This window comes from Leptonotus elevatus, chromosome 16 (genome assembly GCF_054856555.1).
Source record: "Leptonotus elevatus isolate MCC_2025b chromosome 16, RoL_Lele_1.0, whole genome shotgun sequence".
Classification (NCBI taxonomy): domain Eukaryota; kingdom Metazoa; phylum Chordata; class Actinopteri; order Syngnathiformes; family Syngnathidae; genus Leptonotus; species Leptonotus elevatus.
In genome coordinates this window covers 19251988-19278099 of record NC_141254.1, presented here as the reverse complement: position 1 = coordinate 19278099, position 26112 = coordinate 19251988, and the positions used below count along the sequence as shown (strand labels likewise).

General features: G+C 46.1%; 3 protein-coding genes and 1 non-coding gene across 10 annotated transcripts; 2 read left to right on the top strand and 2 right to left on the bottom strand.

Annotated features, from left to right (window-relative positions):
* The first annotated feature begins 443 nt into the window (after nucleotides 1–443).
* LOC147161250 (FH2 domain-containing protein 1-like) lies at nucleotides 444–8080 on the top strand. Its single transcript, XM_086099016.1, has 12 exons — nucleotides 444–683; nucleotides 1693–2081; nucleotides 2180–2241; nucleotides 3521–3623; nucleotides 3698–3783; nucleotides 4135–4235; nucleotides 4316–4386; nucleotides 4477–4584; nucleotides 5074–5144; nucleotides 5243–5360; nucleotides 6099–6263; nucleotides 7191–8080. The coding sequence occupies exons 2-12, from the start codon at nucleotides 1746–1748 to the stop codon at nucleotides 7902–7904; spliced, it is 1935 nt and encodes a 644-aa protein (XP_085955142.1). The 5' UTR covers nucleotides 444–683; nucleotides 1693–1745; the 3' UTR covers nucleotides 7905–8080.
* A 359-nt stretch (nucleotides 8081–8439) lies between these two features.
* Nucleotides 8440–8511, bottom strand: trnaw-cca (transfer RNA tryptophan (anticodon CCA)). The gene has a single exon. It is a non-coding gene; the product is annotated as a tRNA-Trp (tRNA).
* A 569-nt stretch (nucleotides 8512–9080) lies between these two features.
* Nucleotides 9081–13408, top strand: LOC147161248 (magnesium transporter NIPA2-like). Of its 2 annotated transcripts, XM_086097890.1 has the most exons (9): nucleotides 9090–9343; nucleotides 10267–10404; nucleotides 10494–10550; nucleotides 10651–10741; nucleotides 10832–10992; nucleotides 11249–11422; nucleotides 11488–11567; nucleotides 11648–11860; nucleotides 11939–13408. In XM_086097890.1, exons 1-9 carry the CDS (start codon nucleotides 9172–9174, stop codon nucleotides 12116–12118), a joined length of 1266 nt encoding a protein of 421 aa, XP_085954016.1. In that variant the 5' UTR covers nucleotides 9090–9171; the 3' UTR covers nucleotides 12119–13408. The 2 variants fall into 2 exon arrangements, with proteins under 2 accessions (XP_085954017.1, XP_085954016.1); XM_086097891.1 differs by lacking the exon at nucleotides 11249–11422 and having other exon boundaries at nucleotides 9081–9343.
* LOC147161247 (glutamate receptor 1-like) lies at nucleotides 12500–25465 on the bottom strand. 6 transcript variants are annotated; one of them, XM_086097889.1, is made up of 18 exons: nucleotides 24578–25465; nucleotides 23837–23974; nucleotides 21648–21887; nucleotides 21334–21518; nucleotides 21185–21238; nucleotides 20687–20845; nucleotides 20330–20497; nucleotides 20133–20237; nucleotides 19875–19985; nucleotides 19283–19489; nucleotides 18490–18705; nucleotides 18315–18424; nucleotides 17996–18178; nucleotides 17721–17919; nucleotides 17384–17631; nucleotides 15672–15786; nucleotides 13118–13252; nucleotides 12500–12935 (listed from the first exon to the last, which is right to left on the bottom strand). In XM_086097889.1, exons 1-18 carry the CDS (start codon nucleotides 24648–24650, stop codon nucleotides 12747–12749), a joined length of 2835 nt encoding a protein of 944 aa, XP_085954015.1. In that variant the 5' UTR covers nucleotides 24651–25465; the 3' UTR covers nucleotides 12500–12746. The 6 variants fall into 6 exon arrangements, 4 of the variants coding, with proteins under 4 accessions (XP_085954015.1, XP_085954012.1, XP_085954013.1 ...); XM_086097886.1 differs by having other exon boundaries at nucleotides 17996–18146; nucleotides 18328–18424; nucleotides 24578–25462; XR_015097352.1 differs by having other exon boundaries at nucleotides 12791–12935; nucleotides 13016–13252; nucleotides 17996–18146; nucleotides 18328–18424.
* Between the last annotated feature and the right edge of the window lie 647 nt (nucleotides 25466–26112).

The following is a 26112-nucleotide window of genomic DNA, read 5'->3' as shown; positions in this document are numbered from 1 at the left end:
TGTATTCCCCGCCTACTGCCCGCAGCCGGCTGGGATAGGCTCCAGCGCCCCCTGCGACCATTGTGAGGAATGCGCGGTCATAAAAATGGATGTTTGCCATCTAGTGGTAGACTAATAGAATGCAACGACACAAGTTCGAAGCGCGTGCATTTTAAAGCACACGCACTACAGTGCCTCAGAGAGACCAAACTTCGCAATCTGACAATTCGAACATCTGGGCATTTCTTATATTTCCCGAATGCAAAGCATTGCAAATGTTTTTTATACGGTCAAACAAACGGCCGATTAAATTACTTTGACTATCAAACAAACCAGACAGGTTTTGAAAGCATATACATTTACCATTTAACCATTTGTTGCCATTTTGTATGTTTGACGCTGTTCAAATAAAGTCTTTTAAATAACTAAATAAATAAATTACATTTTTAAAGATACTGCTGAAGGGAGGCGGTCTTTAGAGGAGTATTAAATGGCAGGCTTTTCCCGCCTTCCTGGGTTACAACTCGGAATCTGATTGGTGGAATCGTCATTTGACCAACTAGGAATCTGATTGGTGGGGACGAGTAGACACCTGTGCTTTTCACTGTAGTAAACGGCATTGTTTTTACCTCCCTGGCTTCACAAAAAGCAGGCGACGGCGTCATTTGGACGTATTGGATGTGCTACATTTGTCATATATTAAGGTGAGAAGTGTTTAAGTGTCGTGACGCAAAAGAAAAAGTTTCAAAATGATACCGCATTTGGTCGTCAATGGAAAACGCCATAGCGAATCTCTTTTAAGAAATGTAGGATTAAACATTGCATGTTCATCGCGTAAAGACTTGAGATGTTTTCGCTCTTATGTATCTACAAAGTGGTGACACGATATGATTGTATCTATTCGGCGCATTAATGGCCCATCCAACTTTCTGTTTGGCACCGCAAGGACCACTTTTGATTGAGGTCGAGCCAGTCAAGTCGCCTACTCGCCATCGGGAAAACTCGTGGCTCATGTGGGCAGAAAACGGCGCCGGCGCTCGCTGAAGTTGTCGCTTGATGGATGACATCGTTGCCGAACGCGCCGCCGGACGTTCAAACGTTAGGAAAGTGGCGGCGTCCGTTAAGAAACGCGCGTAAAGCTACTTTAATTGGTTAGCAATTGCAAAACAAGGAGAATATCTACGGAGTCTGGTGACCGACAATGTTTTGGCCTCAGGTTTTATTCACAGAGGAGAAGTCGAGGGTGAGTTAGAAAGTGAGCAGAACGTGTGAAGAAACATTGTAAGTTAGCTCAATGAACAGTCGTGCAATTAACGTTTTTATTTATTTATTGTGGGCGGGGCGTCGATAAAAAACAAAACAAATGATTCAGTAACTGGTTTGGTCTGTAACATGTCAGAAAAGTTTTTCAAAGTGAACGATGATAAATGTGCAGTGATGAATCCATTAACCAAGCATCAAATTCATAAAAACGACTCAAGTAATAATTAGTTGAGCCTTAAAAGATCATCAGGTTTTCATGGGGATGATAAAATAAAAAAAAGCGGCTGAAATTCCAAATATTTGGACAATTCAAAGTTAAGCATTAAACATTAACCGATTGTCAAAATAGTTGTGGATTCATTTGAAAATCGTTAGTTGCTTTTTAATCAGTGCACCTCAAGTGAAATATGAAATTGTCAAAACGATCTCATGCATTATGTGGATTTGTAGGTCTGACTGTACTACGCTTGTGGCGGCTGATCATTGTCTCATCGCTGGACGTGATGGAGGCAGCGCCGATCTCCTGTGCGGCGCCTGCTCTTCCTCCTCCGCCGCCGCCTCCTCCTCCTCCTCCTCCTCCTCCTCCAAGTCTCCTCCCCCCGCTGCCCTCGTTACAGCGGCGCTCGATGAAGAAGCTCAACTGGGACACCATCCCCAGCCAGCGCGTGCTGGGCAAGGTCAACGTGTGGACGTCCGAGCTGCCCCCCAGAGATCTGGTGCTGGACACTCGCAGCATGGATGAGCTCTTTGGCCACGTGGACCAGCGGGCCCGGGTCAGGGCCCGCTTCGTGAGACGACGCGGCGATGGCGGCGGCGACGTCCGCCCGCCCCAGCCTCAGGTGGGAAGTTCTCCGGTCAGGGAAGTGTTCAGTTCCGCACCCGAGTTCCTCTAAAAAGAAGTCACGTGAATTGTGATCAAATGGTTTTGTGTCTTCAGGTCAACATTCTGGATGCCAAAAAGAGCATGAACATTGGCATCTTCCTCCGATATTTTAAGAGGTGAGATGAAAAAGTGGGCGTTCGCCCGCGTTGCAGTGCTGCTTTGACACGCGTTGAATTCACTGCTAACACAAAACACTCGTCGCAAATCAGTTTTCCCCATTTGATGAATGCAAATGCCGTTTTAGCCTCCAAAAATAAATGCACACATTTTCATGTGTTCATTTTTTCAAATTGGAACAATAGTACATGTTACTTTATAAAAACATTTAATAATAAACTAAATGCAAAAGATTAAAATAAATATCGGCAAACGTTTTGAAAAACTTTGAGAATCTCAAGGCAATTTTAAGAGGGATAAAAAAAAAAATCCCCCCAAAAATTTTATTTTTTATTTTTTATAGTACACAGTAAAGTCGCAAGCTTCAAAACATTTTTTTAATGAGTTTATAAAAAAAAAAAGCCATATAAATAGAGCTATTCTGTGTAACTAAGTGGAGTAACGTTGGGGGGGGGGGGCGAGTCTTCAAGTCAGGAGGAAGTCCACACACTTCCCAAATATGGGCGTTCATTCAAAATATGACTCGAGCTATATTTGCTTCCCCCTTGTTGTGCGTGCGTGCGTGCGTGCGGAACTGAAACTAGTGGCACCCATCAATAGCATGCAGGGCTTCCAAAGCAAATCGTGATAAAAATATTGACAAATAATAGCAACAAAAATGATGAGAGACACTCTAAGCTGATGGGGGGGAAGATGCAAAAATGTTAGGAGAAAAACATTATATTCCACCAATTATTCTCTTCTATTAGCTGAATAATGGCAAGACTATTTGAATATAAGACATGTTCAGCAAATATAACACATAAATTCCAAAATATTACAATAATTTAAAGCCTAATATAAAATGAGAAAATACATATTAAATTAATAAAAATAAAATAAATTCCACAATATTACAATAATTTAAAGCCTAATATAAAATGAGAAAATACATATTCAATTAATAAAAATTAAATAAATTCCACAATATTACAATAATTTAAACCCTAAAATGAAATAAAAATAAAACAAATAAAAATAAAATAAATTATTAAATATTAGAAGCATTTCACAAAACGAAATAAAACCTCAGCAAAAATGTGCCCTCAATTATCACTCCCTTGCCTTTTGAGCTCCTCTTGCATGAATAAGCCAAGTGCGCATTATGTTATAAAAAAGCGAGGCTTCCAAACTAGCCGTCATGTGAAGGGCGGAGATTAGAGTGGTGGCAGTCTTTGCGTGGAGATGCGCACTTCGCTTATGCCACATCAACTGGATAAATGGCGGTTCCCCCTACAGGCCCGCGTCGGAATTGCTGGAGGACATCGTCCGGGGCGACTGGCGCGTCCGCGACGGAAGCAAATTGACGGAGCTGTGCAAGCTGCTGCCCGAGGAAAGCGAGGTAGCGCGCGCTAGCATGTAGCCACCTCTCCGTTCGCCGTTGGTTGTCGGTCCTCACCGTGAAACCGGTCGCAGGTCAAGCAACTGCTGTCCTTCAGCGGGAACCTGTCGCTCTTGTCCGAGGCCGATCGCTTCATGGTGCAGCTGGTCAAAGTGCCGCGGTGAGTCGACAGAAACGCAATCACGATGCAACAACATGCACTTTGCGACGCTTAGCAATTTTTTACAGCGTTGCCTGTTTGAAATTTTTTTTTTTACAAGATGCATAATTTAGAAAATCTTGTATGGGGTAGATGCCATGGACTTCCGACCTCCGGGTTTCACACATCAGTGTGGTTTCCGGCCACTGATGGCCATAAAAAATCAAGTTCACCACTCACACTGGCATAAAACGTTAAAAAAAAAAAAAAAAAGTTTCACTCTGACTCAAGAGGGGGCAGCGCAGCACAGCATAGCAAACAAACAAAGAAGCCATGCTAACTTTGCTAGCGTGCTTGTGCTAACTGTCGTAGCTACGAGGAGCTGCTGAAGACGATGGTCCTGCGCCAGGAGTTCTCGCCTCTCATGGAGGAGGCGAGCAAGTCGCTGGCCGTCATGATGAAAGCGGCTAACGGTACGAATGCTACCGCTAGGCTAGGCCGGCTACTTTCCCATTAGCTAGCGCTAATCAAACGGGTGTGTTTCCCCGCGCAGAGCTGCTGGACTGCGACGACCTTCACGCCGTCATCCGCCTGGTGTTGAAAGCTGGGAATTACATGAACGCTGTGGGTATTTATTTATTTTTTTATTTTTTTGTCCTGTATGTCATTGTACTTGCGTGTGATTGGACACCGCCCCAATGATTTCCCACGCAGGGCGGCTACAGTGCCAATGCTATTGGCTTCAGGATGACGTCGCTGCTCAAGCTCGCCGACACCAAGGCCAACAAGCCAACCATGAACCTCATGCACTACGTCGCCAAGGTCAACCAAACCGCTTTTTGTTTTCTTTTTTTTTTAATACAGAAACGTTGAAAGAATCAGATCCTCCCTCCCCAGAAGATTAAAACCTTTCCCCAAAGAAAGCTATTTTTTTTCCCCGCTTCTCGTAAGACTTTCGTTGATGTCATTTTCTAAAAAGTAGCCAAATTTTGAAGAAACACAAATGATGAGAAACACAACTTTTTATTCTCGCATGATTTATTATATATTTTCTATTTTAAAAAAAATAATAAAAGTATACATTTTTGTGATTTTTTTTATTTTATTTTATTTTATTTATTTTATTTTTTTTATAAATAACTTTTTTGTAGAACAATATCTCAAATGTTTTCTTAAATAGTTTTTATTCCCTTGGTCTCATTTTTCTATGAGGAAAATAAGTCTTAGGAGAAAAAAAGGCGGGATTTTTTTTCTTCTTCTTTCTTTTCAATATTTGATTCTGCTTGTTCCAACCCTCTTTTGTCCCAATAGCAAGCGGAGGACATTGACGCTGACCTGCTGACCTTTCCCAGCCAGCTGGAGCACATCAGATTGGCAGCGAGGTGTTTGTCATTGACATGTTATTTCATCATATAAAGGTTATTTTTATTCTTAAAATGATTAATAGCGACAACTGTTTGTGTGCATTTGGCGTGAGAAGAGTGTGCAAAGAGGACGTGCTGGCGGACTTGGAGAGACAAGTGAAGACGCTGAAGGAGGTCAAACTGTACACCAGCAGACATCCCCACCTCCACCAGCAGATGGCGACCTTCCTCAAGGTAACCCGCCACTCACATTTACACGAAAAGGAGTTCAGGGGGGGGGTTAAGCGTTGAAAGTCACAATGAAAAGTTTTTTTGTTTTTTTTACACAGAAATATGTTCTAACAAATGTATTTCTAGAAAGAAGTTGTGATAGTCTGTGAAGAAAAAAAATCTTATCTTAAAACAAAAAATAATAATTTTAAGGAAGAAAATCATTCATTTCTATTAAAAAGTTTCAGCTTTTGTGGAAGAATAAATATATTTTTTTGTATTACAATGAAAGTAGTGTTTTTTTTTTTTTAATAGTTTCTTTCTTCTCTACAATTTTTTTTTTTAAACCAAAAGTTTTTTTTCCCCAGGAAATAAGTCATTACAGAGAGACTTGTATTTTTTGAAATTATGTTTTGTTTTTTGTTTAAGTGTAATATTATGAGAACAAAGTTGTTTTTTCAGGTATACATTTATTTTTAAATGGAATTAAGTTTAATTTTCAATTAAGATTTATTTCTTGAGGAATTTTTTTTTTTTTTTTTTTACAAAAAGTCAAGTCATCTTATGTCAGTATAATTACATTTATTAAAAATGTTGTAACCTTACAAAAATAAAGATCTACTTGTACTGAAGATTTTTCTTTTCCATTTCAAAAATGTATTAAATGTTTGTCCGAAAGTTGTACTTTGTATGAAAAAAAGTCTTATTTTCCATCCAAAAATATTTTATTTTTTAAATTGTGAACGTGTTGCGTGTTTGCAGCAATGCGACGAGGAGCTTCGTCACGTCAAGTCGTCGCTGCACGAGTTGGACGTGTTGACTTTCACCGTGGCCGAGTTTTTCTGCGAAGATCCGCAAAACTTCAAGCTGGAGGAATGCTGCGCCATCTTTCACGACTTCTGCCGGCGCTTCGTCGCTGCCGTGCAAGTAGGCAACGTCATACCTGAAATGCTACGAATCCGTTGCAGCCCCCCCCCCCCCCCCCCAACAAAAACGTTTTTTTATTAATGAGAAACCTCATTAAAAAAAAATCTAAATAGAAGGTACTCATGTCAAAACTTTTTGCCACATGTTGTGCTTCGATGGCATGAACATTGCGCTGCTCCTTGTGGTGTGCAGATATTGACCACCTGGGGGCAGCGTAATGCAGACATATGGACATAGATGGAGACGGTCAAAGCTCCTCAGTAAGCTGCAGAAATCTCAGTCGTTCTTCGCAGAGGATAAAGGATAGAGTGGACTACCGCCATTCGTGAGGGATTTAGATCGGGCTGACCCATGAATAGCGAAAATCCACAAATAATTGATGACCATTCAATTACATTGAAAATAGGTTGTAATCTTACAAGAATTATGTTAAAATAATTGTAAAAAATGTAACATGGGAAAATAGTATAAGTCACTTAAAAAAAACTGAACTTTATTCTTCTAATATGTTACGTATTTTATTCTGTATATTCTCAACAACAAAAAAAGAGAACTTTTCGTCGGCGTAAATGTCGTCATTTTACAAGATGAAGTCTGACTTGCCTCGAAAAATCACACCAAAATTGATTTTGCATGGTTCCATTCAAAGGATGCACAAGAGGTTTGTTCTCGACACTGTAGTATCTGTGACTTTAAATGTGTGTGCGCGTCTGCCAATGAGAGTGTAGACTCGACTGTTGTTGGCTGAGGGTACGAAAAGCTCCCAAACTTTGGACATGATATCTTTTTCTGGGATCGTTCCTGAATCCTGCAACAAAGACAAACGAGGCTGCAGAGACGAATCATTTGTAGTCCTCGTGTTTATTTGTACTGCAAATGCCGCTGATGATTTTCACAAACAAGAAAATGTTTTCTTCCCAACCGAAGGAGAATCGTGAGCGGCAGGCGGCCGAGCAGCGCCGCAAGAGCAGGGTGAGTGTCCGCCTGACAGCCAAGCGCGCGCCCGCGCCGCCGGCCTCGGAATCCAGCCTGGAGTCGGCCTTGCGCAGCTTTCTGTCCGCCGCCCCCGACGGCGCCGCCACCGGCCGGTCCCGGACGAGATCCCATTCCCCGGCACCGCCGGAGCCTCCCGCCGTGGACGACGAAACGGTGCAGGAGAGTCCCGAGAAGAAACACGGCAACGTCGAGGAAGACGTCAAGAAAAGTCCGTCCACGCCGCGCACCCCTCGGCCCAGGACCAGGGACGTTTTCTTCGCCAATAACGGCGACGTGGGCTCGCCGTGGACCATCCTGAGCCCGCTGACGTGCTCCCGGCAGCGGCGATCTCGGCGGCGCATCGCGTCGGAGGCCGAAGAGCTGGACGGCGGCGTGTGGGAAAGCGCGTGCGGAGGTTCTCGAGGGCGCTCGGCGTCCGTGGACTCCACATGTCAGCTGCCCGCCGCCACCGCCGCCGCCGCCTTCCGGCTGGGGACTTTGTTTCAGAGGACCGCCGCCCAACGCTCTTATTCGTCCGGGACGGCCGGCGTCAGGAATTGGGCCGGCGGGACGGCCGGCTCTTTCGGCTTGATTTCCTTTTTCAGACGCTTCGGGGGGAAAAGGGAGGCGGACGAGGCCGGCGTGAGAGATGCAGATATTGAATAGGTTTGAACAAAAGCCCGAATAGATATTCACATTTTTGGGGAATGAAATTCAAATACTATTGTATTTTAAATGACAACTGGGAACTTGTCTTGGACATTTTGGGAGTCAGCCAGCTTTCAAAATGCTCTTTTTTTTTCTTTTTTTAAATATTTTCTTTCATTGAATGTGTTTGTGTACAATAAATTATATTTTACTACCTTTTTACTCGTGCATGCACTCGTATAGTGAGAGTTTAGTCAACTGCAATCGCCGCTTTAAGCAGTAATTGCACATATATAGTAAAGCACATAAATGAGATGGCATATCTAAATACATGTCAACATGAGTGTATTCGTACAGGCTCGGGTATGATTATGAGTAATAATAATAAAATGAGACCTTGGAGTATTTAGTGATCCATCTTTACTTCATTCTGACAAACTGTAAATCTTGGATTAATTGGAGACTTGTGGATCGTCAAGCAAGTTATATTTATTTATGCAGACCTTGATTACATAAAAAAAATCGTAATGTGTGTTATAATTACAAAAGGTCATGACCCCGACGTGATTTGAACACGCAACCTTCTGATCTGGAGTCAGACGCGCTACCGTTGCGCCACGAGGTCCTGTTGTAAAATGCTCTCATATTCTTATAATGTAGATGTCAGTATTAAAATGTATCATATATATGGCTGTATATTACACGTAGGTGGAACAAAACCGTCTAAGCCGTGACAAATAAAGCGTTTTGAATGCGTACTAAGCACTGAAGCGGTTATTCTTTCACCGAAGAACCCTTAGAGGCGGATGTCACGTGACTCCAGTCAGCCAATAGGATAGAGCATTCGAGCAGGCTCGCGTGTCATGTGACTTTACTGAGCCAATGGAAGGAGCTCTCAGACCGCCCCAAGATGGCAGGCCTTACTGGCGCTCATATTAAGTCCCTGTGGACAAAATAATGAATATATTTTTTTATGCAATTTGCGAGGGACCTACTCGCGCAAACTGTGACAGAGTAACGGGCATAAAATCCTTTAAAAAAAATAAAATAAAATAAAAACATGCGAGGTTTAAACCGGGTCTCGCGCGACTCCAGCAGCCGGAGTTCTCTCAAACCACCAACAGATGGCACACATTCCTTACTACACTTTTTACTCCACGTTTCGCGTATACGGCTCTGACATTTCAGACTCAAGACGACTCGGAGAGATAAAACAAAAAAAAAACTTTCAACGTTTGTTTTCTATTGCTTTTCCAGGGCTGTCCATGTTTCGTGAGCTTCCGTGATGTCATTCAACCCGAACCACTTGTTGGCGTCAATGTTCACCGGCCAGTGTCGTCACTGGAGGAGGGCGTGGCAACGTGCTTACCTGCCGGGACGAGCCGCTCAGTGCGCATGCCGGCTTTTGATTCTTGCGGCTGGAAAGATGCGCGTGCTCAACGCCTCGTGCGGACGCGGTGAGGGTTTTGTTCTCAATAATTCATCAATATCAAAATCATATTCGCGAGCTATTGCGATTAACACGTGTTTGTTTGACCGATGATGACGTCACGACACTTGTGTGCTGCGACTCTTTTAAAAGCCCTGCTGATTGTATTGTTCAGAGCAAGGTGAGCAACAAAAATATTATTTTCTTTTTCTAAACTTTAATTTTCAGACGTCTGTCGTGTAATGTGCTCGTTGTTTGTGGAAGGAGGCGACGTGAGAGCGTGTTTACTGTGTCAACACGATTCTCGACCCCACTTGTCAAACTGGTCCGTCCGAAGACAAGACACTCGTGGCTTTTTGTGTGGGCAAAGGTCACGATTGTATCAATTGTGGTGGGATTTACCATTACGTCATCATCATCATCATCGTGTTGTCATGTGACGTCATGGACGTTGATGATGACACCAGGATGATGATGTCATTGCCACAGCGACATGTGACACCCTCATTGTTATGGTGTCATATGACATCACCAAATTGTGACGTCATCATGTGATATATCGTCAACGTGTCATACGGCATCTTAATAGTGTCATGCGATTTATCGATTAATCAAGAACTAATCAGTTATTAAATTATTCCACTAGTATTCTACCAATCAAATAATATTTATCTTTTTGGTTATTCTTTTCAAAACAACCCATTTGCAACTAAACAACAATCATTGGCTGATACAAAGTCATCAGGAAAAAAAATGGTTTTGTCATACATAATGCAAAATAAAATTTCATCTGATTATTCTATTAATTTATAGAATCATCAATGAAATAATCCTATAAATATTCAATAGCGACAGCCCTAGCATCATGTTTTGTGATGTCATAGTGTTGTCATGTGACATCATCGTCAGAGTTGTGGGTTTTCATGTGTGTGTGTGTTTTTTGTCATCCAGAAGTTCCCGTTGCCGTTGTCTACAGCCAGTGGGCGGGGCTAACCCTGGCCCTGCTCTCCGCCATCTTGATTGGCGGGAGTGTCATTCTTAAGAAGAAAGCTCTTCTCCGATTGGCCAGCGGAGGACAAACCAGAGCAGGTGAATGCTGAAAATTGACATGACACACACACACACACACACACGATGGTGAACTGTATGCGTGCGTGTGTGTGTGCGCGCGCGCGTAGGCGATGGAGGTCACGGCTACCTGAAGGACTGCTTGTGGTGGAGCGGCCTTCTGACGAGTAAGACTGACTTCGACGCTAGCTTAGCGCAAACAAGAAGTCGTTAGCCTCGCTTGTCGCACAGGCAAATGTTGTTGTTGTTGCGCGTGTGCTCCTGCAGTGGGCGCTGGAGAGGCGTGTAACTTTGCCGCCTACATGTACGCTTCAGCCACGCTGGTCACGCCGCTGGGCGCCCTCAGCGTGCTCTTCAGGTAGCACAAGACTCACATGTGCACGTACGCGCACTCAACACGCAGTGACCGTGTGTGTGTGTGCGTGTGTGTACGTGCGTGTGTATACAGCGCCATTTTGTCATCCTACTTGCTGGGGGAGGCGCTGAACGTTGCGGGCAAGCTGGGCTGCGTGCTGTGCATGCTGGGAGGCGTCTTGCTGGTGATCCATGCCCCTCAGGAACAGGAAGTGACATCACTCGAGGAAATGAGCCACAAGATGGTGCAGCCAGGTGAGTTTTTTGGGCTCCAGGTGGCGGTGTGGTACCGTCACTTGCCCACGATGCAGGTTGGTGCGGGTTCGCTTCCCCGCCCGGGAGACCATGTTTGAATGTGTGAGTGCAAAAAAAGTACCCTCAGTTTTGTGTGTTGCCACTTAGCGTGTGCTAATCTCACGCTTGTTCGAAAATGCTCATCGTTTTGGATCATACGTTAGCATGAAGCTAGCAGGCTTGTTATCTACTGTGACATGCCGTGTGTCCGCGGCAGGTTTTGCGGCATATATGTCGTGCGTGTTGCTGGCATGTGCGGTCCTGGTGTGCGCGTCGTGCTGGCGTCCCGGCGTGTGGCGCGCCAACCTGCTGCCCGACGTGGCTGTCTGCTCCCTGCTGGGCGCCTTCACCGTGTCCAGCGTCAAGGGGCTCGCCATCGCCATCCCAAGCGGTCAGATGCGCGCATGCACGCACGCACGCCACCATGTTGACATTTGTATTTTTTTTGCTCCGCAGCGCTCCGCGATGTCACCGTGCTATCCGGTCCGCTCACCTGGCTACTGTTAGCCACGCTCATCATCTCCGTGACCGTGCAGGTGCTTGGCTCCGCCCCTCATCGCAACAAGCCAAAACCTACAAAGCGTGCGCGTGTTAATGTTTGCATGTGCGCGTGCAGGTTCACTTCCTGAACAAGTCGTTGGACACGTTCGGCCCCCTGCTGGTGTATCCGGTGTACTATGTGCTTTTCACGTCGGTCGTCCTCGTCACGTCCGCGGTGCTCTTTGGCGAGTGGCGCAAGATGGCCGCCACGGAAGCCGTCTCGGCCGTTGGCGCCTTTTTGGTTATGGTGGTAGGCGTGGCCATGCTGCAGCTCTTCAAAGACACGCAGGTATCACGCCGCCTGTACATCGTCGGATGCCGATTGGACGCCCGGGAAGCGCTACAATCTGCATGTGCGATGTGACAGGTCACGATGCCGCAGCTGACCCATCGGACGGCTCGGCCCGAGCGGGCGGAGGAACTTATGGAGGAAGCGTCAACGGGAGGAGGCGGGGCTAAAAAAGAGGACAAACGCAGGCTGGTCGACAGCAGGGCGGCAGACGGGCGCCCCCCAGTGGCCGAGCGAGGCCTCTTCATCATCAGCTGATGTCACCCGGTTACAGCGGCGATGACATCGACGCCATACGCTTTGTCATCGTTCAACTCTTTCATGTTTTGACACAACTAGCATGGACTGGTCGCCAGTCACAAAAACAACTGTCAATCATCTTCCTCATGCTCACGTGAATCATCATCATCTTCAATTATTATATTCATCATCATCACCATTATCGTCATAATGATCATAATCATAATCATCGTCATCAAAATCATCACCATCTTCAGCATCATCACAATCGTCATCATCCTAATAGTCTTCATAATGATCATATACATAATCATCGCCATCTTTACTATCAAAATCATTATAATCGTCAACATCATCTTCATCCTAATCAAGACAATCAATATCATCATCACCATCGAATAGGGCTCCATTTTGTATTTGTTTTTATTTGTGTTCAACGAGCAAGCTAACGAAGTGATGCTACATGAGTCAATATGCTAATTAGCTTCCAAACAACAGGGCAGGCTCAAAAACAAGTAGTAGTAAAAGTGGTAGTAGAAGACGTTTTGTGTTGCTGAGCTTCAGCCGCCCGACGCGTTCAGGTGCACTCAGTTCATCTCTGCACCCGGCGGCTGACCGACGGGAGCGCCGGTCCGATGAGGCGCGGTCACATGAGGTTGGAGGGCAGCCCCAGTCCAGCCGCTTTGCTCACGTACACCAAACCGGGCGCGCTTGCCCGAGCCAATTCCTGCGCCACCGCACCGCTGTTCTCGCCCGCTCGGCTCAGGGCCCCGCCCCCCGCCAGGCTCAAGGCCCCGCCCAGGCTGCTGCTCAGCATGGCGGCGTCGATCAACTCCTGAGGGAGCGTCCAATCAGAGAGAAGGACGTCAGGGACACGTCTCACGATACTACATACACTTCTGAAGTTGTTCTTGCCTCCTCCAAAAGCAGCCATCAAGCAAATTGGTGCAAACAAGTCCCCATTTCCTTCATTTGCTCCTCTCAATGTCCAATTGTGGACTTTCTCGTCGAGCTCACCTTCATTCTGCGCGACTCCAGCCGCGACTTGTAGCAGAAGTCCAGCAGCGCCACCATCATGGCCACGCCCAGTCCGCCAATCAGGATGTAGAAGATTCCCGCCACGTTGCTCAGACTCAAAGCGCTTGTCTTGTCCTATCAAAAGCGCATGGAGGGGGCGGGGTCAAGAGATGACAGCCAATCCCGTACACCCGCAGCCAGGCAGCTGTCACGCGTTTTCTTTTAAGCTTTTGCGCTATCGAAAGGCGCAGGATGCACGCGGACTACAAAGAACTACAATTCCCATCATGACATTGGACTCCTAAAGTCGAATCCAACAAGTTGTCTGTGTCGCCGCGGTAACGCAGCAGAGGCTGATGGGAAGTATAGTCGTAACACTAACGGGCAGGGGGCGTGTCCAACAGGAGGGCGTGTGCGTTGGTTAGAGACATCAGGCATTACGGGGGGGTTGGAAAAAGTTACTTTAATTTAAAAAAATAATAAGATGTTCTTTAAAAAAAAAAAAAAGGAAACTATTTTGAAAACGTTTTTAAAAGAGATTATGTAAAACTGAAAGAATTAAAAATTAAAACGTATATTTCCTTAAAGAAGAAATACTCCAAGCTTCTGACAAAACTTTCGTTTCCTAAAGAAATGCTACAAACAAATTGATTCAAGAAAATGTATTTTCAGTTGAGAAATCTTAAGTTTCCATTTGAAAACATTTATAAAACTAAATATTTCTTAGAGGGTGGTGGGGGTGGAATTAAATATTCTGGGGGAAAAAACTCTAAAAACATGTAAAATACCTTCAAAAAAATGTAAGAAGCAATTAAAAAAAATTAAAACGACATTTTAAAACTGGTACATTTCATAAATATAATCTTCTTAAAGATTTTTAAATAAAAAAAATTTAGATTTACTTAAGAAAATGTGCTTTTAATAGACAAGTGTATGCATAGAAATATATGTATATATAAATACTAAACTTTAAAAAAAAAAACGCTCAAAGCTTCTGGAAAATTTTCTTATTAAAAGGATAATGTAAACAAAATTCAAGCTTCAAACTTTTTATTTATAGAATTGTAATGAAAATAAAATTTTCTTCGAGTTTAAATAATGTCAGTTTTAAACATTAAAAAAAGTTTTCATAATAAAAATAAAACTACTTAGAAATTGCCTTAATTAAAAGTTAGGTTTCTTAAAAAAAAGCTACATTTTAAGAAACTTCATAGGAAAGCAATTCCAACGCTTTTTCTTTATTTTTTAATAAAAAAAATTTTTTTTAACCCAAACACATTTCTTAATAAACTTCAACAAAAATACAAATTCCTGTAAAGACATCTGTCTCGTTTTTTTTTTTTAAGCTTAAAAGGTTAGTAAAATGTCTTCAGTTTCTTAAAAAGCTTATGAGTTTCCATCAAGTTTCTTAAAAAACGTAAATTTTTCAAAAGGGTTAACCATGTTTGTGACGTTACATGGCCTCATTTGCATGCAGCTGCCAGAGTGGGCGGGGCTTGCGAGTTCACGATGCTTTTCTCTCCAAAATGTCCCGTAGATTGACACGTCAAGTCACATAAGTCAGACATTCCAGTAAGTTTTAAATGCGCATTGAACGATAATAACAACAAAAAGAACACTTACTGAACATTCAGAAGCGTTTGGCAGAAATCGGTAATGAACAAGAAGCTGGAGGACCAGAACAGGGAGTTTACAAAAGTTCAAGTTCGAAAGAAATGAACAGGAAGCTAACCAGAAAACAACAGGATGTTAACAGCAGTTTAATATTAAATTAAGAGGAAGTTAACGTAAACTCAAAAAGTTTAGACAAAAATAACAGGAAGTCAAAAATAAATTAACAAGAAGTTACAAGCAAACGAACAGGAAGTTAAAAGGATGTTAAGGAAAAGTCAATAGGAAGTTAACGTAAAGTTCACAATAAGTTAAGACAAAGTTAACAGGAAGTTAATAGTAAAGTTACGTGGAAATTGTGACAGATTGGAGACAGAAGCATTGTTGTTTGGTGTCGCAAAAACGTGACCTTTGACATCAAAACGGAATGGTTCAAGAGGTGGGAGAGTCCACAAGAGGATGTCAAAGGTTACATTTCATTGTGGGCGGGGCTCTGCAGGTTGCTGGACTCATCATGCTGGACTCATGCTCCTCGGAAAAAGAAATACTGTACACAAATAACAAAACAAAAAAAACCTATTAGAACAAAAAATGACAAAAATCAAAATGGAAAATCATTAAAGACCAACCAAAAAATGAAAAATGAAAGCGGCTGAAACAGTCCCCAAAAAAGGATCAAAGAAAGAAAAAAAGAAAACCCAGAAGTAATCATGGGAAAAAAATAAAGCAAAAAAACAAAAGGAAACTCAACAGAAAAGGACAAAAAACAACAAGAAAATATGCAGAAAATACAAGAAAAATCAACACCCTAAAAAACATAATTGTGAAAAAATTGTCAAGCAAGAAGGAACGGAAATGAGGAGGATGGGGGTTTGTCGCAGGCGCTAGCAGAGGGGTTGGGGGGGAGGTTGCGGTGGGTGTGTCCAAGCGACCTCTAACTGACCTTCCTCCCGGCGTCCTTGTGTCCACATTGACCTTTGTCGTACCACCACTTGTTCTTCAACTTGTCTAACACGGCCTGCTCATTGAGCTTGAGCACGGCCAGGTTCACCGGAATTCTAACATGCAACATAACATAACATCAACAGTCGCCAGACCAACGCCCGACACCGCTTTGTTATCTTATGTTAGCCGCCACGCCCGCCCCAAAACCCGCCACGCCCGCCGCGTAACACACGCGCCGCCGCCATCGCCGGCGTTCCTTTCAATGCGACGCTTTTAAATGGCAAACATACACGCACACACCTGATGTCACTTCAACACAAACGACAACACGTCAACAAACAGGAAGTGATTCAAAAGTGGGCGGGGTTAGTACTTTCTCTCGCTCCGACCTTTGCCCTCAAACACACACAGACGCGCTCAAAAACCCAAATGAAAAAATACATAAAAAACACAACCTCCAAAATATACACACAAAAACGTATACACAAAACACACACACGTGTGAACACACACATAAAACATTTACACTCTAAATGGCTTGTGTGTGTGTGTGTGTGTGTGTTGTGCACACGCGCAGAGACATGTTGCTAGGCAACTGGAACCCAAATTGTCCTCCCCGTTGTTGTAGTAAAAGTGCTGAGTCGTGCGTCATGTGGACAAAAGCACAAATGAGCGAAGTGAACAATCGCATGCTGGCTGAAGAACAAGAAGAAAAAGAAGATCGAAAACCACCTCGCGTTTCTTTTTCTTTTTTTTTCTTCTTTTTTTATCGTCTTATTTTGGGATGCCGTGAGTGATAGTTGCTAGGCAACATGCGGTTGATGCCGCGTCGTGCTACGGGACATGTGCTACTAGTACATGTCGCTAAGCCAGCACGTCGCTAAGCCAAGTGGCGTCACTGACCAAAGCGTTACAAGGCGTCAGCTGTCGGCAGCTGCGATTGGCTGACGCGCAGATGAGCAGACGGACGCACTGGGGGGGGCGGAGTCATGGACATCAGACAGACAGAAAGACAAACAGACGGACAGAAGAGAGAGGCAGACGTGAGACAAAAACACACATGCACACAAACATGATATACATAAAAGCGTGCACAGTGATTTCACTAACTAACATGTAATAACACATATTAATGCGTAATAACATATGTTAACACGCCACGATAATACACGATAGGTGGTACTATCACGTCGTAGGAACATGTCATAAGAACACGTTGTAATAACAACATGCCAATAGCATGTCATAACAAGTTGATAGCGCATCAATGCTTGATAACCCATAAAAGCATGTAATAACACCCTAATAACATGTTGTTATAACACTTAATAAATGTAGTATCTCATCAGAGAAACAATTTGCATACAGTAACACGTCATTATCATAACACGCTTAACACATTGTTATAACATTTCATAACATATGTAATAACATGCAGTTTAAATCGAACTTGTTAACGCATTGCTCACCGCAGTGATGAGCACTCACTTGTGAGTGGCTAACAATGCTAACAAATCTAATGAGGCTAAAAATGCTCATGAGGTGAACGAGGATTACGATGCTAATGAGGCTAACAAGGGTATTGACGCAAAGAAGCTAACGAGGCAAAAAACTTTGCGAAGCTAAGAAGCTAACAAGGCTAACAACGCCACTGAGACGATGTTAACCAGACAAAAGATGCTAAGCAGGCTAAGGATGCAAGGCACGTACCTGAGGTGCGATCCTTTGGGCGTGGCCACGCCGTAGCCTTTGGAGTCGAGGTTGCCGCCCACTTTGATGGTGTCGCAGGGCGCGCGCTGCTCAATGTACTCGTTCATGGACGACTCCAGCAGGTAGGCGTACTTGCCCTTGGACTTGCGCACGCGGCTCACGCCCTCGTCCGTGTTCTTGACGAAGACGGACGGGTCGGCGCCGCGCATGTACGACCACATCTTCTCGAACACGCCGATCTTGGACCTCTGACGGAAGATGAGGACAAAAGTGCTTCACATAGGACAGATTTCGTCTTCAAACAGGAAGAGGAGGACGAAAAGGAAGCGCCGCTGACCCTGAAGAACTCTTTGGTGGAGCCGCCATCCAGGGTGCCGTAAGCGATCTCGCTCTGCTTGGCGAGCTCTTCGGCGTTCTCGATGGGCGACACCATGCGCTCCACCGTCAGGAAGGCGGCCAGGTTGGCCGTGTAGGACGAGATGATGATCAGCGTGAAGAACCACCACACGCCGCCCACGATGCGGCCCGACAGGGACCTGCGCCGAGCAAACGTGTCACGTCACCTTGACGGCGGGCGGCGGCGGCGGGCGGCGGCGGCGGGTGGCGTCGGACCTGGGCGAGATGTCGCATCCTTGTTGCATGAAGGCGCCCAAGGAGAACCACAGAGAGTTGAAGATGCCGAAGTCGTTGGTGTGTTCCGGACTCTCGTTGTCTTTGTCTTTGGGAGGCTGCTGGTTGTGCAGCGGCGCGGGAAGCTGACGTCCTGGCGGGCGGGAAGTGGACACCGACAGCCGGCTCACGTCACACGCCGGCGCCGGACATCAACCGCGACAGCGACGACGACGGCGATGACGATGATGAAGGTTATATGATTGATGGCGACGATGATGATGATAATGATGCCAAGAAGGACGATGAAGACGACGACAACAACGCCGTCGTACCTGCAGCGTGTTTGGAAGAGGTGGGCGGAGCTTCATCCTCATCTTCCTCCTCCTCCTCCTCGTTCTTCTTCCACTCGTAAGGACTGAAGCGGCTCACCTGTCACGTGGGCAACCGATCGCATCAAAGCGCCTTTGCGTGACCGCGCGTGGGCGGGGCCTCACCAGGAAGAGCACCACGCTGACGCCGATGTAGGCGAAGACGATGCACATCCAGATCTCGTAGGCCAGCGGGTCCAGGAAGGAGAAGACGCCGGGTTTGGACTTGGTGGGCTTCTTGATCATGATGGAGATGCCGAGCGACATGAAAGGTTTGGTGAAGTCGATCACCTGCTCGCGCACCAGCGTGATGGTCAGCGGCGCCACCGCCACGTCCGCCTTCTGCGCCGACAAACCAGCGCTGATTAGCGAGCCCGTGAAGCTTAAGATCCTCAATGCTAACACAAATTGGAAAATGTCGGTCACATGCTAACGTTTAGCATCCATATATTTATACTTTTAAATAAAAGATATTTGAACACAAATTTAGTCCAACAAAACATGTAGACAGACTTTATAAAAATATTCACAGGCATACGTTTGTGACCCAAAAAAGATTCGGCAGCAAGTTGTCGTCTATTCTTCTTCATTCGTGTTTGCATGACACAGTACTGCCCCTGGTGGCCAAAGTGGGCACACCAGATCGTGCATAATCATGATTTACATGCTGTTATTATGAAACTGAATATTATAGAGTGACTGTTTTCCTTTATTAACATAAGGAAAAGATCATTTAGGATATGGAATGAATTAACAATATTAATCATGATTCATGACTTGCCACACCCGTTGTTGTGTGCGATTTGGCCACCGGGGGGCAGCATCATAGAGTTATAAACACATGAAGAAAACCGATGTTTTCACTGCCACCGATGAACGTTTTTGATTCACGTTCACAAGTTGGCATCTCCTCACTCACCCCGTAGACCAGCTCTCCCACCATGCCGTTCCACATTTTGCTGCCGGAGTCCCGGGCGCCGTACTTGCCGTCGCCCACCAGCTCCAGCCGGTAAGCGAAGCCCACGTGCTTGGCGATCTCGGCGGCCAGCTCGGCGCAGTAACCTTCGTACTTGTCGTTTCCCACCAGCTGCTCGTGGTTCTTCTTCAGCATCATGTAGGGCGCTTCCTGGAAGGACAAGACCCGCCCCCTTTGACACGTGACCTCATCTGTGCGGACATCATCGTGTTGACGTCCGCCAAGCCATCCGGTTGGCTCGCCGCTACCTCAAAAAAATGACACTGCACTTTGGCCGGGCCTGTCCTCTTGAGCATAACGATGTTAAACAGCTTCTCGAGGAAAAGGCTGCCAAAAAGTGATCCATTGGGACACACAGTTGCCAAAAAGTGCTCCATTCAGAAACACTGCTACCTAGGAGCCGACTGCCAGAAAATGCTCCATTGGGACACACTGCTAAGAATCAGGCTGCAAAATAGTGCTTCATGAGGAGACATTGCAGAAGCGGGTGAGACTGGACTGCTCAGGGAGGGAGGGTGAGGGGGCGTGGTCTCACCAGGATGGTGGTGACGACGTAAGTGCGGTTCTGCAGTCCGTAGAACTCCTCCTGGGTGGGCCTGTATCGGGCCGTGTTTATGTAGCCCCTCTGCTCGCTCCACACGCCCACCTGGATATCGCGCGCGCACACACGCGCGCGCAAGCCAACACGCAGAGACAAATGAGCCCACGCAAGCAACATCACACACACACGCGCGCGCACGTATACACTCACACACTAACAAATCATCACACAGTCTCACGCGCGCGCACGCACCTTCCTGGGTCCAGTGCGGCTCAGTTCCATTACTGTGAGCGTAAAGTTGGTCCGATGTCCTCGCTCATCAAACTGAATGCGGCCCGTCAGACCATCGAGGCGCACCTACACACACACACAAACGCGCGCGCACACACAAAGGATGAGTGCGTGTGCGCGTGCATATCCGCGTATGTTTATGCATGCGTGCATGTGACCTGCTGCAGCGCCCTCTGGATGTCGATGCCCTGCCCCCAGGGCGCGGGGGGGTTCCCCAGACACTCTCCGGCGTTCCCGCGGCGAGAGACGTCGATGCGCTGGCGCCGGAGGTTCTGAAAGGCCGCCGACACCACGCTGACGCCGTCATAGGTCAGCGCGCCTGCGTACTGACCAATCAGAGCGGACGGCCGCCGTCGTTAAGAGAAAAGAAAAAATAAAAATAAAAATAATAATAATAAAAATAATAATAATAAAAAATAATAATAATAATTTAAAAAATAATAATAAAAAATAAAAATAAAAAGGCCGCGGCCAGCAAAACCGGAAGTGGCGTTGGCGTCGGCGTCGGCTCGTACCCGCAGGGCGCGCCGCGCAGCCTTGCCGTCTTTGGGGTCAAAGTTGATCCAGTCCTGCTGGACCCTCAGCACGGCTGCGTCGGACCAGTTGACCAGCTGGAAACCCGTCACGTTGGGGGACAGCGCGCGGAACTCCGTCAGGTTCAGCTCCACAAAGCCCTCACGCACACACAAGATACACATTTGCATATCGTATTACTGCACAGAATCTCGATTGATATATTATTGAAATATACTTTGTGTAAGATACATAAAAGTCTAGAAATCGAGATCCAAAAGTATAGAATGGTCAACTTCACAATTTAGAGGTATTCGACAAGCATAGAAACGAGACAAAAAAGGTAGAACGATACAATCTGGAAGTAGAAAATGTGAGAAACATCGTATTTAAAAAAAAGAGAAGAATTGTACAAAGACAAATAGAATGTTCACGTACAGGAAAGTATAGAAGTAAACAATAAGTAAGTATTTGTGTCGAGTGCGTATAAAAGTGCTTACCATGTTAAGGAGGATGTATTGATAGTTCTTCAGGTTCCTTCTCTGTGCTGAAATCTGACGGAACCAAACAAAATGGCGGCTCCTCAGTAAGGTAGAAGAAACGGCCGGAAGAGTGAGCGGCGCCGGCCGGCGAGGAGGACAGCACGCACCAGGCCCAGGATGGCGTTGAGGCGGTCCCATTCGCAGTCCAGAACCACGTTGAACTCTTTCTTGAAGTCCAGGTCAGCCAGCAGCTGGATGAAGCCGGACTCGTTCAGCGAGTCCAAGTTGACCGACGTCACCTGCCAGCCTCGCTCGGCCGCCCGCTCCAGAACCTTCTTCAGGACGGACGCACCTGAACGCACCGCAATGTCGCACATCGCGTCATCGCCGTGTGACGTGTGCTCGTTTTAGCGTGCGCGTGGTGAAGCAGCACGCCGCGCGGTCGCCACGGAGACGTCATCAAACAAGCGTGTGTCGTCACCTGCGTGCGCGCCGTACATGTAGACGAAGCGCTGCCAGCCGAAGTGCTCCAGCAGCGACATGAGCGCCTCCTGCAGGCCGGGCCGCAACTGCAGCACGAAGGGGCTGTCGGCCAGCGCCGGGAACGACGACGTGACGAAGCTGACGTGGAGCGAGCCGCAGAAGGAAGACACCATGTTGACGGTCCTCTGGTCGTAGACGCCCATCACGGCGTGCACGCCCCTGGCGAACTGCGAGCAGACTGACGGCAAGCGCACGCACGCAAAGTTCACATGGTATCAGCATTAAAGCAAATAAAAGTGTTAAGCTCTTCATGGTCGCGGGTGTCTCAAAATAAACATGACCGAGGTCAACCCTAAAATGCTAAAAACAACAACAACACGCCACGGCGGTCATGCTAACTATAGCCGTTAGCCCCGCGGCCAAGGCTATCATGCTAACGAGCTCGCTGTCGCTAAGCCTTATAGCTAAGTGACAGAAAGCGTCAGCGATGCCGTCGCCACGGGGGCGACAGATCGAGGGGGAGGGGCCACAACGGAGATGACTATCCAGAAGTGGAAACAGGCGACAGTAAGGTGAAAAGTTAAAACGGGAAATAGAACGGGACGACAGGAAGTGAACGCAAAGGACAGGATGTACAAGAAACGCAACAGCGACTCGAAACAAATCAGGAAGTGCAAACAGAACAGGAAGTCAAAAGAGTTCAAAGGAAGAAGAGATTAGGGAGTGGATCAAAAGAACAGGAAGTGTTGAGCGCGTGCGTGATGATGTTTTTCATTGCGGTTCCGTCTTTTGTTGGCGCCTCATCCAAAGGAGGTCAACGCATTGTTGACTGCAACAACAACCACACGTCCTCGGGCCTTCAAAGCTCCTTTTAGTGCGCCGCCATAACCTTTGTGGACGCCTCCATTTGGGACACAGCCCCTCCTCCATGCCAGGGCGATGAAGATGATGATGATGAGGGTGAAGGTGAAAGTGGAAAGTGGCTGATGATGATAAATGAAGGTCATGGCAAGGACAATAGGGATGACGATGATGAAGATGATGATAACAATGATGATGATGATGATGATGAAAATGATGATGATGACCACAATTGATGACTGTGATGATGATGATGATGATGATGATAAGATGATAATAATGATGATGATGATCATGACTATGATAATAAGATGATGATGATGATGTGATTATGATGATGAAGATGACAATGATGACCATGATTGATGATGATGATGATGAGGGTGAAGGTGAAAGTGGAAAGTGGCTGATGATGATAAATGAAGGTCATGACAAGGACAATAGGGATGACGATGATGAAGATGATGACCATGATTGATGATGACGATGATGAAGATGATGACCATGATTGATGATGATCATGATGATGATGATGATGAAGATGACAATGATGACCATGATTGATGATGATGATGATGATGATGATGATGAAGATAAAATGATAATGGTGATGATAAAGATAAGCTGATAATGATGATGATGATGATGATGATAATGATGATGATAATGAAGATGATAAAGATGACAATGATGACAATGATGACCATGATTGATGATGATGATGATGATCATGATAATGATAATAAGATGATGATGATGACCATGATTGATGATGATCATGATGATGATGATGATGAAGATGACAATGATGACCATGATTGATGATGATGATGATGATGAAGATAAAATGATAATGGTGATGATAAAGATAAGCTGATAATGATGATGATGATAATGATGATGATGATGAAGATGATGAAGATGACAATGATGACCATGATTGATGATGATGATGATGATGATGAAGATGAAGATGACAATGATGACCATGATGATGATGATAATGGTGATGATGAAGATGGTAAGATGATGAAGATGATGATAATGACAACAAAGATGAGGATGCTGATGCTAGTAATGATGACAAGTTGATAATGTGATGATGAAGAGGAAGATGATGATGATTATCATGATGATTATAATATGATGAAGATGACAAAGAATCAAGATGATAAACAAACAAAAGATGACAGTGAAGTTAATGACGGCGATGACAGCGATACTGCCAACGACGAAGGCGAGGCCCGCGATGATGATGACAAATCCATGAGAACGTTGGCGCTTACGACGAAGACGAAGAGGCGGGCGGGTGCGCGGAACACTCACAAGCGTAGGTCATGGCGAAGCTGCTGCCGGTGTCAACGGCGTCCATCTGAGGCAACAACTTGGGTATGTCGGCGCCGCGTTGAGTCACGGCGAAGCGAAACACTTCTTGCTCGTGCGATCCGGCCGGGAAAAGTCCACCTGCGGGGGGCGCCATGCAAAGCGGGGCCAAAGTCAACAAACGGCGGCCAGCATCGTGGCACATTGTCATCATGAATGTGATTGGACGTCGCCTAACAGTCACCCAGCTGTCAATCACGCAGCAACATCATTCTGTTACCTCTCTCACACACGCACACACGACTTAAACCCTCTCACGCCACTACTGCAGCACTCTCACACACATGACTGAAATGCTCTCGCATTCACAACCGAAACACACACTACGAAATCACTCTCATACAAAATGCTGAAATAGTTCTTCTCACACATGCACAACTCTCATACTGACACATGTGCGTCCATGCACGCGCGTGCAGAGAATGTGACACACAAACACACATGCAAACTTGAGTTGAAATGATGTGAGATTGCTTCACGTGCACGTGATGAACTTCCAACACACTTTGGAATGTTGGGACGCAAACGCGCGCGCACGCACGCACACACACGCGCGCACACACACTACATACACATGACGTGAATCATGTGTGACGTTTATGAAGTTTACGATGCCAATGATGAACAATGATTTGTAATGTCTGCGATACTTAAGACACGAGGACGCGCGTGAGGCGAGCTCACCTATGTTGACGCTCGCGGGAAAAGTGGCGGCGGCGAGCGCCAAGCCGAGCACAAGAAGAAGTGGAGTCCTCATGGTTCCTCGCCTGCTCGCGTTCTTTCTTCTCGCTCGTCCGCAGCCTCTCGAGCGCTGCAGCTGTCTCGCGCGCCTGCAAGTCTCACGCGCGCGCGCGCGCACTCTCCCCCAGCGCGCGTGTGAGACAGGGCAGGCGTGGGCTTTTCCCGAGAATCAAGCCCCGCCCCTTGGGTCCTCCTATCAAATTAGCAGCATCAGCACGCGCTCAAGCACGCGCACACAACTTTTGACTCCATCTTAATTGTGAACATTAATCATGTGAGCAATAACAATGCGTCAGCTGCTTCATTAATATTACTGCGTTCTTAATTGCTCGTATTCATCACTTCCTGCGTCTTCACTTCATGTCCCCTCCTGACCTGTCATCGCCTCCTCATGTTTTCAGTTCTCGTCTTCACTTCCTGCGTCATCGTTATCTGTCCTTATTGTGTCTCAAGCAGAGCCACGTTTGGCCAAATTGTGACCCCCCCAAGCAATGTTTCATGGCGGGCCGGTGGACCCCCGGAGACCCCCCACCGCCGCCAACAGCTGTTTCTCCTGTCCTGTTGTGGTCGGCTGACAGCGAGGGGGGCGGAGCTAGCGCGTCCCACGGAAGCAGAAGTAACGTCGCGGGATGGCGACATCCAATTAACCGGTCCACTTCCTGTCTGCGCTTCCACACGTCGGCCTGCTCAGCGTGGCGTGAACGAGCACGTGTGAAATGGCGGCGGCGGCGGCACAATACGTCGTTATTTATTCATCCTCATAACGCGTGCAGCCGGGACGAGGAAGTTGACCCGAAGTTTGCGACCAATTATGTTGACTCGACAGGAAATGGCGATGGCGCGCGCCTGCAAGCCGCACGGCTCGCTGTTTTATTCATGCGGGAAACCATTAACGACGGCGGGCGGCGTTCAGCTCCGTCAGCGAGTCCGCCTCCCACTGGTGGCGAGGAACAAAGTACAAAATCTTGCTTCCTGTACCGAAGCAGGATACTTATGTCTCGGATGACTTTTTTTTTTTTTTTTTACTGCTTGAACTGGTCTCTCAAAAGATTCGGTTCCGTCGTCGCATTGAAAAGACTCGATTGGTTCGTGAACGTCACATGACGAGCGTCTTCCGAAAAGTTCCCGCGCAGTCAATCAAGTGCAGCGCTAACGTGAAAAGACGCTAAATCGAATGTATGAATGCGGCGGCGGCCCAATAATGGCGAGTAAGAGTTGCCTTTCGTCTTCACACGTCTACTCAAGTAAAAGTACAAAGTATTGTGTGGTAAAAGTAAAAAAAAAAAATCAAAAAGTTACTCAAGTAAATGTAACTTGTTACTACCCACTTCTTTGGATGTGCGCCCTTCCCAATGATCTGAATAGACTTTTGAAGGCGCGAGGCCGCCATCTTGCTCCTCCCAAGAAAAGTTTCTCGGCATGCGATCCTTTACATTTACAATATCCAAGTTGGAGAAACAGCATGATTTATAATGTTT

What these genes read in the sequence shown, in the direction of transcription:
- LOC147161250 (XM_086099016.1), top strand. Translation starts at nt 1,746, where the DNA reads ATGGAGGCAGCGCCGATCTCCTGTGCGGCGCCTGCTCTTCCTCCTCCG. An exon ending in TTCCTCCGATATTTTAAGAG is followed by an intron (nt 2,242 to 3,520) that starts GTGAGATGAAAA and finishes TTCCCCCTACAG; the next exon opens with GCCCGCGTCGGAATTGCTGG. An exon ending in CAGCTGGTCAAAGTGCCGCG is followed by an intron (nt 3,784 to 4,134) that starts GTGAGTCGACAG and finishes TAACTGTCGTAG; the next exon opens with CTACGAGGAGCTGCTGAAGA.
- LOC147161248 (XM_086097890.1), top strand. Translation starts at nt 9,172, where the DNA reads ATGTCATTCAACCCGAACCACTTGTTGGCGTCAATGTTCACCGGCCAG. An exon ending in CAACGCCTCGTGCGGACGCG is followed by an intron (nt 9,344 to 10,266) that starts GTGAGGGTTTTG and finishes TTTGTCATCCAG; the next exon opens with AAGTTCCCGTTGCCGTTGTC. An exon ending in TCATCTCCGTGACCGTGCAG is followed by an intron (nt 11,568 to 11,647) that starts GTGCTTGGCTCC and finishes GTGCGCGTGCAG; the next exon opens with GTTCACTTCCTGAACAAGTC.
- LOC147161247 (XM_086097889.1), bottom strand. Translation starts at nt 24,650, where the DNA reads ATGAGGACTCCACTTCTTCTTGTGCTCGGCTTGGCGCTCGCCGCCGCC. An exon ending in GCCGCACTGGACCCAGGAAG is followed by an intron (nt 19,986 to 20,132) that starts GTGCGTGCGCGC and finishes CGCGATATCCAG; the next exon opens with GTGGGCGTGTGGAGCGAGCA. An exon ending in TCAGCGTGGTGCTCTTCCTG is followed by an intron (nt 18,425 to 18,489) that starts GTGAGGCCCCGC and finishes CCCACGTGACAG; the next exon opens with GTGAGCCGCTTCAGTCCTTA.